Consider the following 12,817-nt stretch of genomic DNA (forward strand, 5'->3'; position numbering starts at 1 on the left):
CAATTCGAACGGCATTAAATGCGAATAATTGAAATGGTGTAGAGAATAACAGGGTAATGCATTACCGTTTTGTAATATATCAGGTAAGGCTTAGAATACAATATTGGCGGAAAATATCATTAACTTTGTAACGGGTTGATATCAATGTAGTGGCATGATATATAGAAATAGGCAAAAAAATCTCCCAAGATAAGTTGTCGTTCGATGCTCTCATATACACATGTTGACCGTCGGGTTAGGGATTCCTTAAAAGCAATTAAAAATCACATGAAGTGCACAGGAACATCACTCATGATTGCGCAAGTTTTATACTTTTAAAAAGGACGTTTGTATCATGGTATATTTATCTCAAATGTATTGTTTGTTTAGAAATGAAATTGGTTATTTGCCTCTCGATGTCATATTTTTTATAAGCATGTCAACCTAACAAAAACGGATTACTATCTATCGTGTCGTCCTTTGTACCGATGTCAATACTTTCAAATGTTGTTATTAATTTTATTTTATTAATTTACATGGCGTTTTATAAGTAGAAAGAACATAAAACAGTAAAAAGTATTTTTTACACATGCTTATGAAATAAAATAACCGATCATGAGCATTAAATATTGAAACATTTACTATAGTAGTGCTAGACAAATAACTACAATTAACGAAGCCATTAAATTATAATAGTGTGTCCAGCAGTTATAAATTGAATGACATGATACAGATATGCTTATTAACCATTTTCCACTCAAAGTGAAAATGGCTATGTGCAAACAGCATAAAACCAGAACAGCCTGCGAGTAACTCGCAGTATGTTCAGATCTTATGCTGTTTGCTGCTCATCAGTATCCAAGGGTTGGAAATGAAGCCTTTAAAACTTGAATATTACAAGAAAGGTCTTTAATTAAATCTATCTTCCAATGGGACTATAAATGGGTCAAAATATGTATTTAAGTGGTAAAGGGTTAAGTTAATCAAATGTGCAAGAAAACAACACACAATATAAGAAAACGGCAGATACGACAACGTAACCGAATATGTCATCTTTCCGTCCAAATGTATATTCGTTTTTCAAAAGCACGTGCTGTTTCAATGCAAATATATTTGCAGTTTCACTTTTCTTTTCATATAAACAACACAAAAAGAGGTTCGTCGTATGACGGTGGAATGATTTGCAAAGGTAAGCTTCAGGATACCCTTGCTAGGTGACTGTTTACAGATCTGAAATTAAAATAGTTATATAATTATAAAATAACCCATAATCAAAATAGTAATGCCTAATTTTTTTATAACTGTTAACAGTCGCACACAAACGGAAAGGAATTGATATAAAATTCACATCAACCTTGTTTTCCAGTCCAAAGCACATTCAATTTTGTTATCTGTGTATTTCGAATAATGTTTAGGTTTATTGAAGAAATATATTTTAACATAGTTGGTGTAAAAAGCGAGCGAGTTGTCACGTACATAATATTATTAAATTGGAAGAAATGTAAAGAAAAACATAAAAAATAGAAAATATTGAAACAAATAATCCCTTTTCATACTCATGTACTGTTACCTTCACGACACGTACGTTTTCTAATCGCCGATCGGATTTCTTGCAAGTGAATATATCCCTTGGTTGGGTCTGCAACAAATAGGGGTTGATCTTTAAAGATATTATTATATCACAGCCTCGTCAAACGCCGTTAAGTTAATGAATAACAACACCCCAAAGACATGCTGTGTGAAATATAATAATGTGGTGATTTCTTGCACTTATATGTATGAAATACATTTGGAAGACAGTATTAACAATAAACCCCAAATAGGTTCATAATAATAAGCGAATTATTTGTGTATAATTGTAATAGCGTGTTGAATTCTCAAGATAAATTAAAACATTTCAAACTATACGAATCGACAGAAACCAAATATTGTGTCGCCTGTAGGTACTAGCCTTACTTACAGGTTATTAATCGATGTTTCAGCAAACGATTCATTACCTGAAAGAGCAAAGTCCTTATTGCAGATTTTTAATTTATTTGCTGATTATAAAATAATATTATTTATCTAATATTCATCATCGGTGAAATCGATACTGTGTCTGGAACGACGGTCGTGTTGTTGGAAATAACAACATACATTGGACGTTGCATTTTGTATAAGTAAATGCTAAATGATCCAACACAATGTCAGTGGTTCAGACACCAGTTTAGAACTCCGTTGCTTTGTGTTGACAGTTGTGAGGTGGTGACCGTAGTTTTCTTTGAATGTGTTTTTGTTTATTTTGTGGTTGCGATATGTGCTGTGTTAGGTTTGATAATTGGTCTCTCGAAATAAAGATCATCGCGCTGCCAATACGAGATGTCTACCCTGCTCACGCGGTTTGATTTCCGATTTGTGTTGATGACAACACGAAAGGTTTCATATACAGCGTAACATGAATACAATATATACCGCTTTATGATCGAAATCAAAGTCAAACCAACACTAATGAAACAGAATCAGAGACCTACCCTCCACATTCTCATAGCTGTTGGAAACAGGCAAGTGCTGGACGCGTGCACTAAAATAATAAAGAAAGAACCGTGTTCGTTTGTAAACCTATGTTAACTTTAGTCCTTTAGAATGACATAGATATATCTTTTATACACGAATCCTTATGATATTGTGGCAGTTTATTTATGCGATTGAAAATAAGTCATAACAGAAATGAAAACTAAACTTACTTTGGTTGATCTGAAATATAAAAATACATCGTTTAATGTTGATATCTATACGTGCATATATTTTATACACTTAAAAATGCATATATATATTGTATCTACACAGTGCACATTTACCGAGATATTTAGTAAGGATTTAGACAGATTTAAAACGGCTCGGGGTAATGCAAAGGGGAAATGACCTCATTCTTGATAAAGGGAAGTGTGTATAACATAGTACTGCATAACACGTTATCTTACGAAAATAATTTCAAACCATCATTCAATAAGATATACGACGGAACTATTGGTACACTATTTAATTTTAATAAACATGTTTATTTTAGGGCTAGAAAATGCATAAACCAAACAAATCAACAATAACTGCACAAACAACGAAGTCTCTTGGTACTCACATAATACTTCACTTAGCGGGTTTCTTGCAAGTTCATATATGCCTGGATTTGGACTGGAAAACAATTTAACACTGAAACCTTTTAAAGTTTTACATATATTTATTAAGGAAAACGTTGTTGTATCTTTTTATTACAACCCAATTACTTAATTCAATGTGAAAATACCCCTTTTTTTCCTAAATACATTGTAAGTCTAAGAAAATATTGATGCATGCATTGTTCGCATATTGTGATTTAAATGGTTCTATCAAGAAATTAAGAATTTTCTCGATTGTTCGTTGTTATAATTCAGAGTTTGTGATATCTCGGACTTTTACCACTAGGATCATTAAATAGCAACGCAGTACAACGACACAGAGTTGTTTTATGGCCGGAATAGCGAATTGTTATTATATTTTTGTTTTGTTTCCAAAATTAAACAATATAATGTAAAATTACCTACCTAATGTTGCTGTAATGATTGCTGTTCCAGTCGCCTAGCAATGCACAAAATATTATAAATGGATATGCAACACTTATTAAGTTTAAGAGTTTAAGATTCCGAAACAAATCGACAAGTTAACTAAGTATATAAATATGGGCAACATAACAAACAATAAATAATATGAACACCACTTATTTCTTTAAAAATTGACTCAGTGTGATTTTGAGTAACATGTCTTTTTTCGACACATAATTATCAATGCAGAAATATGTAGCACCCTCATCCTAGTTTAATTTGGGGTATACAAAAATGCCAAAACAATTAGTGTACCTTACCAAAAACTTCCCCATAGGTAGCATTTGAGACGCCTCTGAAAAATATACCAAGGTTACCAGTACATGATTTTAACATTGTTCCAATCAACATGCAATATGCTTGTAACATTCAATTTATGTTGGATTATTATTCTTTATAGTAATGCTATTTGTATTACTTACTCATTAGAGATGTCAGTAGATGGATGGCTCAAGTGGTCGTCACAGGATTCTGTAATTATTGTGTCTGGTTTACTAATGTTATTCATGCATTCACATTTGTAATAGAATTGTGCATTTAAATGTGTGCAAATTATACATCAGAAATATGAGTTAACCTTATGGAGTTTCATTTCGTTCAATAACCAAGGAAATCGTTCAACTTTTTAAATAACACTATTTTCAAAATGTTAAGAGAAATGTTATTTCTCATGCCTTTTAAGCATTATTTTTCATCAGCAAAGTTATTATAATAATTATAACACGATAATATGCCTAGTTATCGTAAATGTATATCGTAACCATATTATACTGCATATAAAAGTAACATAGTTACCATGTGTTTTTGATCTGTATTTCCGTACCATCACGTACACCGCTATAGAAATTATTAAGATTGCTAATATCACACCAACCGATGTCCCAACGGTCACTGCTGTTTTATTTTTATCTGAAATTGTACATACTGACGATGCCGTGTGCAAAATAACATACATATCTCAGCAGACCTAACTTATTAAAGTAAAAAAAAAACACAACTTCTTTCAATGGTTACTAAATGGTCTGATCAGTATGCTGTGGTATGCTTATCTTTGATATTTTACACAGCAAACCATGGATGAATTGTGTTTACTCCTTAAGTTTCGTATCATGCATTGAACAAAGGACAACAAAACGTTCTAATGAAAAATGACTTGATGAGAGTGACCCGTCAATCGCGAACCTGCATTGCTTTGCAACGGTACAACTCCTTCAATTCCTTCAGAGCAAACCGGCTGTGAAGCTGTCAGTGCGCCATTGAAAGCAACAACTATGACATAACGCTTTCCTGCGTAATCTCTCGATACTTCAGTAGTACTTGTAGACACATTCAGCTCCACGTATGATGTAGTATTAGAGTCCAGCATATTGTATGTAGTTAGGCATTGATCATTCAGGTACACTCTGTAGAAAAGAATGCTACTTTCTTGGTCTTTAAAACCTGACCATTCCAATCGTGCAGCAGACGAATTTGGTGAACTGTTTTCCGTGATAATGTCTTCCAAAAGTAAAGCAAAAGAGGTCAAGAAAAAATCAAAACACAACATTAACCACATCAATTGTTTGAAGTTGAAAATATCATATTTTAGAGTGAAAGTTGCCGATACATGACCATGTACATTATGGGAGCGCCAGCAGCATAACATTGGTCATTATAATAAAAGTAATAACATAATAACATCTGTAAGCATATATGAAATGCTTATACATGTATCAGATTTGTGTTTATATTAATGAATAATTACCTATTTTGGCGCTTCCTCTTTCTGGTGCTTACATCAGTTTTGTGTTTATATTAATAAATAATTACCTATTTTAGCGTTACTTGTTTCTGGTGCTGTTATATCAATTTTAAAATGATATATCTGAACGGTTGATGAGCCTGCCTGATTCACCACTGTCACATGTAGTTCGCACTGACCACTACACATGTCTTCTCCCGTGTCGATCGGAAGGTTTCTGATTCCATCTATTTCATCTAGTTGCAAGACGTGGAAAGACATTTGACACTGACCTGACTGAACGCAGTAGCAATGCGGAGTTGCAGAACATTCGACCTATAAAAGAACAAGTTGTGTATTGATAATATTCAATAATATTCTATATTTAAAACTCATTTTTGGAGTCTTATCTTATAAAACCACTACATTTATCAATACATTCAAACGTCTACATGGGTAATATCAGATTTATTCCTTATGAAAATTATCGATTTGCGTTGTTTTAACTCATTTGTAAGTGAACATATGCGAACCTCGTTGCTTATCCAATGTACGATATTTCTGTAAGAAGCTCCATCTGTAACACCAACATTAATAGCATATATCCCACTTTGCTCATCTGTAGCTGTAACATTAAGTTTCAATTTCCTCAACTCGATCAAACTTTGAACGTACTCCACTTCATATTGATTGAAATGAAGTCGTATGATTGACACTGTTGGTGGGGATGCATCGAAAATCAAAGACCGCTCATCACTCAGTTTGTTGCCAGCTATATCAACTGCCTGTATTCTCCAAATAGTTTCTTGTCCATCGGGTAGATTAACTTTTTCACAAAACTGTTGTTGAGTGAAGTTTTTAACGACAACTGGTGGTGTAAAATTACCACCACCAACACTTCGAGACACGAAAAAGCTAACTATCCCATTTACGTTTGGGGTTCCAGACACAGGTAGTAGCCCAGTGGTTTGTTCATATACACCCGTGATCTTAAATCTTGGATCGGATTCAATGGCATTTAAAAAATTGTTTCGCATGTGCACTTCGTTAACAAAATAATTTCCCCAGGTAAGGCAAACATTAGTAGTGTTCTGCCACTTAGACCCGGTTTCAGGATTGGCTGTTTTGAAGTACATCAGACTTTCATTTGATTTTCCAATTAAGCTTGTATAATCGTACAGCACAAAGCGGCGGGCTGTCCTTACGTTCCCTGCTCGATCATGCACATTGAGATAAACAGTATAGAGCGTTGGCAAATCTGACGTAAGATTAAATTTTATTGTTGTTACATTAGCAGATACCGTTCTATGAAAGAAGCTGTCCGTATGGTTTACCTTTAAACTTTGATTGGACGCATATACACCATGCACTGTTATTTCGTAGCTTGCGATCGTCGATGCTGTTTTATGATTTCCTTTGCTTGGAATCGGATCAGTCCAACCAATGAAATTAATGGTTACAATGCGAGACCTCGTGACTCGATTTTGAATCTTTAAAGGCTCGTAATTGCATGATCTTAGGTCTAAGCAATGTACCGGTGGAACGTCATCATATCGGTAACAGATAATCCTTTGTTTTGTGACCTTGGTGTACGGCACTGTTTCAGATGGTGTACTTGCTGAGCTTCGTGTGTCACTGCTTTTTAAATAACCACCACCTTTTGCTTCAAACTCCAAACATAGGCTGTAAAAGTTTGTATTGTAACATCAGGAGAGCACGTAGACCATTCTAATAAACAAAGACAACTATTGAGCCTTATAATTTAAAATAATTTATAATTTATAATTTAAATTAAAATTGTAATAACACATATTACCGAACCTTATTTTTCTACTATTTTGCTAAAATGCGCATGCACATTTAAATGTTACGTAAGTGCAACAATATATACTTACGCCTCTCCATTTTGTAGATTATATGCTGTGTCATTGACATTTATCACCCCCGTGTCGCTATGTACTGATGGTAAATATAAACTGACACTTGTGCCGTCTAAAAGTATTCGTGTCGAGTTTTCTAGATACAAGCCTTAACAAAAATGTTATTGTTGTCTAAGAACATATATGTTATTATTGACAATTCAAGATCAAAATAATTATTATAATACATATAATAGATTTAAACTAGAGAAACATCATAGGAGAGAAATCCGTGTTACCATTCGCTAATTATTTACTTAAGGCACGTGGCCAATTACTTCTACAATATAGGACAATACGTATACAAATCGCTAAACATAAACAAACGGATGGATTTCAATAGCCTCACCTGTTAAATTTTGGAGCTTGACTTTTACAGATGTGTCGGTAATACCGAACTTTTCTTCCTTGACAAACGATGGTCTTATGGCGTTGAACTCAGTAACATCAACTGCGAATTCAGCGGTCATATTAAATACCATTGTCATTGGTCTGTAGTTCCCATACATATCCGCCAGGAATTTGCATGTCGTGGTGGCGCTTGTGCTTCTTGTTTGATTCTTTCCATCGCTGGGCCCAATAGCCTCCATGTCACATATTAAAATATCAGGAGTTGTATTTAGCTGACATTTTGTTTCTCCAGCATATACTGAACTGTAATCTTCGACATACAGTTTAACAAAGCCACCGATACACTGACAATTCTTTGTAAGTCCACTTGTGCCACATGTCCCGGGCCAGCAATAGTGATTTCTCCAAGCGCACATACCTTCATATCAATGAAAAAGTCATTAACACAACTAATTTTATAAAAATATTATGCGAAATTATACCTCCCCCCCACCCGATGTACCCTACACAGAAACTTACATCACTTTAGTATAACTTGGTATTGATTTTTTTCAACAATCACGAAAAAATATAAGGAAACACGCTATAACTTCTAAATGAGAATGAACGTGCGGAGTGACAGTTCGTCTATATGCAATTCTTAAGCAATTGTTATATAATGTGATATCTTACGTTGGCATTCCTTTTTGTCATTCCAGGTCTTAAAAATCACATCACCTTCGACGCATTCATGGCATACAACATTTGTTGCGTTCGTGCAGCTTCTATTATTACACTGAGGAATGTTATTGCACTCTGCAAAGAAAAGTAGTTCGGTTTCATACATTATGAATTATCTTGGTAATGAGATCTACATTGCTTTGCGATATAAATATATTGTTTACGTGCATTCTCGGAAAATCTCTCCATAAAAAAACTTAAAACCTGGACAATTTACTGTTTAATTTTGGCATGATTTTACGTCGGTAGTGTATTACAAATATACGATAGTTAAACAAGGACAATATTCCAAACATGAAACTGATATGTAAACATGCATAGGGAAATTAATATCAGCAATCCTTATAATAGCTAGGTTATTATTTGGTAACACATACTGTGCAGATTGCCAGATTGTTAAATTGATAATATATTGAAAATTATGAATACTATAATCCACATTTCTTAAAATATGTTCTGAGATTGAGCTTTGTTATCATGCATGTTGTGCTTTTTTAGATTTATCAAATACTTCGGTGTGATGCAAATGATTACAACGCATAAAAATTCATAGAAATATTACATGGAACATGATTGAATACTCTATAAGCCACGTAAATGCTCACATCGTGGTGGTACGTTGAATTTTCATCTTGAACAATTACTAGGCCAAGGTTGAATATGGATAGCTTTATAAACTAGGCCACACGTTCAAGTCTTAGTTCAGTTTTTGAACTGTGTTTAAACCGTGTTTGTTCAATCTCGTTAATATAGTATATACCACTATTTTACCTAAACAACCATTGTTATATCCTGCAGCATAGTACGTGTCAATACATTTCGTGCACTTAATACCATCCGGTATACCTCCGCATTCTTGTTGTCCGTTGACGCAGTGAGGAATGCTTACATTTTTACATGCTACAAAAAGTGGAGATAATTCGTTTTTTCATTTAGTTTCATATACCTTGCAATAATTCTTTAGCAACATTTTATACAATTTATAGAGAACAGAACAGCACTAATATTTTCCGATTATAAGCTGATATTAAGATGATGTTTTGTTCCAGAGTGTGTCATGTAAAATATTTTCAAGCAAGAAACATAATTAATGTGTTGATGATACATTTTCTACTGCTGTTGTTGTTTTAATTCAGTATACATGTATAAACATACCAGTTGTCACCCTTTCCTATTATGGCATTCAGCCTTGAAAGACTCAAGAGCCATATTAAAATTGTATACATTACTATCGCGGAAATCAACATAATTACGTTATTTTCGGTTTCGAGCCATCCAAAAAAGAACGCTAAGGCTTTCTATGCACACGAGCTAAATAAATATATTTAGACTAATCTGTACTTCGTTTATTTAAAAGGAAATTGGGAACGTTTCCCATAACATCATAGCGACTTTATTTCTATTTTGAATAGAAAGATCAAATAGATTTACATAAATGCGCGGAATGCATGGTACAACACGACACAAAATTGTCTGTAAATGCATACTTTCACAACAATCTCCAGTCCGCCAAATGGAACACTGTAACACATTTCTGCATGTTTCGCATTCGTTGTAACTCCCGTACCATTTACACTTGCATTCTCGGCATCTGTTTCCCAATCCACAATTTTGAGAGCAGGTAGTCCATTTTCCACAAGTAGAAATTCCTCCTTTCCAATCGCACGTATCTATGAAATATAGAAGAGATTATAAAAAATAAACACGATACAGTTTTGTTTGTTTGTTGTGATATTATCAACTTTATATTTTAATTTTGCAAGAGTTGAAGCATAATTATAAATGTATTCATTTAATCTTATTCGGAATAGGAGCAGTTCTTCGTAGCAACATGAACAGTAAAATCAATAGGCCGCCGATCGTAAAACACAATATACTAAATTAATAAACTCCGTTAGAAAATGTTAACATGGTAGTACATCATTGAAATTAGAAGTCATGGTGTGAATTTAATAACCTTTCTTACTCGATAGGACAAAAGGTAGCATAATAATAAATATGTATTTCCAATCCATTTTCATGACACTCTGTAGAACGTCAAATCTTTATCCATTTCTGTCATAATCTTCCTGTTACTAAATGTGTTGCAATCTTAATGTTAACCATTTATGTTTTCAAACATTAGATAAGGAAGTTTTAAAATTTACATAGTTTGTACTTGTTAAGTTAAACTCTGAAGTTGCACATCTCAGGTAGACAATAAACAATTGACGTTGTTAAATATTTTAAAGTTGTGAAATTCAAGATACTTATATTCAAAATATTAAACACAATTACTAAGTTATTGTATACAAAGTGCATATTGAATGAATATTTAATAAAGTTACATAAAAATGAGATTTATCATGTAGGGTTAGCCACTGATGAGCGCTAGGCAGATTATTATATCTCGCCGACAATGATAAGTAAACATAAGATCATTTTATCCTTATATATAATCTAATTAATCATACACACGAAATGAATAAAAACAAAAAGAAAGATCAGCTGCATCAGCAAAATAAACCTTATTATAGCACGATGTCTTTTTTTAAAGTGCAAACCATAAAAAGAACATGTGTAACATAAGAAGTAACAGGAAGCTAATACACGTGTCTAAAGGCATTCCTGCGAAAAATGATATTTCAATAATGTCTTCTGAGCTTCCAAAAGCATTCTATGTATATTGTTGTTGATGGTGTTGTTGTTTAAAAAAAAATCAAAAAACTAAATCCTACAATTACCTGTTAATCGTTCAGTCGTTATCAAAATCCCGAATGTCTTTAAGACGAACACACATCACATATTATTGTTAACGAATGAAATCATGTTCTTAATTAACCATGTGTATATGTTATTGAGTATGTTTTCGCACTTAGCTGATTGTAAAAAAGAGCGAATCAACCCAGCATTATTTTTCTAATTAGTAATTATTACCTGTCAATGAAAAGGGTTACACAAATCGTCTGTATTTCCCCGGACGTACCAGGAACCAATGATGCACAATTGACTGACATGAACACTATCCATTTGCTCTATATTGATCACTAATGGTAGAATTCCTTTAGAAGCATCAATAGTTTAACAGCAAATTATTGTAAGTAACACATATATTCATTTATAAACAAACACGACTGACTTAAACTTGGGAATGAATGAATGAGTGTCAACTGTTTACAATGTATACAGATATATACAATACAAATAAAGAAATATATATGAAATAAATGATGGTAAAAATATATGCATAAAAATCTGGCTGAAATTAACCGCACGAGAGAAAATTTTGTGAAATAAGAAATTAGGGAACTAACCGCAAACATGTTTTTAATGAAACAATGCGATTTATCGCCCTCGTTAACAGTACGGTATAGTGTACATATACGAGCATACTTTGCGCAACATTTTGTACTGTCATTACAATTTTTATGTCTCCCACCCACTGTAGTGGTGGACATATTGTTTTTGCCCTGTCTGTCTGTTGGTCTGTTTGCTCCAACTTTAGCATTTGCAATAACTTTTTCAATATCCAAGATAGCAACTTGATATTTGTTATGCATGTGTATCTCATGGAGCTGCACATTTTGAGTGATGAAAGGTCAAGGTCAAGGTCATCCTTCAAGGTCAGAGGTAAAATATATGTGGCCAAAATCGCTCATTTTATGAAAACTTTTGCAATATTGAAGATAGCAACTTGATATTTTGCATGCATGTGTATCTCATAGAGCCGCCTTTTTTGAGTGGTGAAAGGTCAAGGTCATGCTTCAAGGTCAAAGGTAAAAAAAATAATTCAAAGCGGTGCAGAAGGGGACATAGTGTTTCTGACAAAAACAATTCTTGTTGTAAGTAAATTCAATTCAAATTGCTGGTGTTGGATGCTTTTTAGAAACGGATTAACCGGGAATGATGCACAAGGATTACGGCCCCGGGTGAGCCAGTAGCTTACCGGTATGTACAGTATATTCATTTAAATATAAAACGTGTTTTTCTTACAATGGGGTTATGCGCCTTATTTGATCAGCATATCTTATCAAATAACAATGCCTAAAACCATCGCTTACGAAGGCTTCGGGGGCACGTGAGCACCCGACTGATCACAAATCGAATACGCGAACACGTTTTGTGCTCCTAATCTGGTCATTATTGCTAAGAGTACAGAATCATAGCGTACATTAACATTAACAGATGGCAAAGTAAAAGAGGGAACCTCGAAATTACAATTTCGCAGATGACAGCAAGTTAACTTCTATCGAGAATTAATAACATAGCTTTATGAACATTATAGCGAGACATTGGAGAATTGCAAACATAATTATATTTTTGCAGAATCCGCGAAGTGTATCCGCTTTTTAATTACGATCATTTAAATGCGCTGCTTGCTGCTAGAAGATTTTTTGAGACCGTTAGATTTGAAAAAAGCAATTCTCATTGAACTTCTGACAAAAGCTCACCCGAATATTGTCTCACTTATTGAAATTACATCTATGATTAATTGTCTGGAACCCTTTTTTGAAAGGAATATTGGTAAATACTTA

The 12,817-nt window shown here is 33.6% G+C and overlaps 1 protein-coding gene across 2 annotated transcripts; it reads right to left on the minus strand.

Annotated features, from left to right (window-relative positions):
• Positions 1–517: 517 nt before the first annotated feature.
• On the minus strand, positions 518–10,384 carry LOC127858080 (uncharacterized). Of its 2 annotated transcripts, none has more exons than XM_052394967.1 (18): positions 10,270–10,384; positions 9,791–9,973; positions 9,075–9,203; positions 8,256–8,378; positions 7,582–8,001; positions 7,209–7,341; positions 5,847–6,996; positions 5,403–5,649; positions 4,776–5,090; positions 4,389–4,502; positions 4,016–4,064; positions 3,854–3,888; positions 3,537–3,570; positions 2,703–3,147; positions 2,490–2,539; positions 1,940–1,976; positions 1,565–1,618; positions 518–1,209 (listed from the first exon to the last, which is right to left on the minus strand). In XM_052394967.1, the coding sequence occupies exons 1-14, from the start codon at positions 10,322–10,324 to the stop codon at positions 2,994–2,996; spliced, it is 3,141 nt and encodes a 1,046-aa protein (XP_052250927.1). In that variant the 5' UTR covers positions 10,325–10,384; the 3' UTR covers positions 518–1,209; positions 1,565–1,618; positions 1,940–1,976; positions 2,490–2,539; positions 2,703–2,993. The 2 variants fall into 2 exon arrangements, with proteins under 2 accessions (XP_052250927.1, XP_052250926.1); XM_052394966.1 differs by having other exon boundaries at positions 1,550–1,618.
• Positions 10,385–12,817: the final 2,433 nt, after the last annotated feature.

This window comes from Dreissena polymorpha, chromosome 14 (genome assembly GCF_020536995.1).
Source record: "Dreissena polymorpha isolate Duluth1 chromosome 14, UMN_Dpol_1.0, whole genome shotgun sequence".
NCBI lineage: Eukaryota > Metazoa > Mollusca > Bivalvia > Myida > Dreissenidae > Dreissena > Dreissena polymorpha.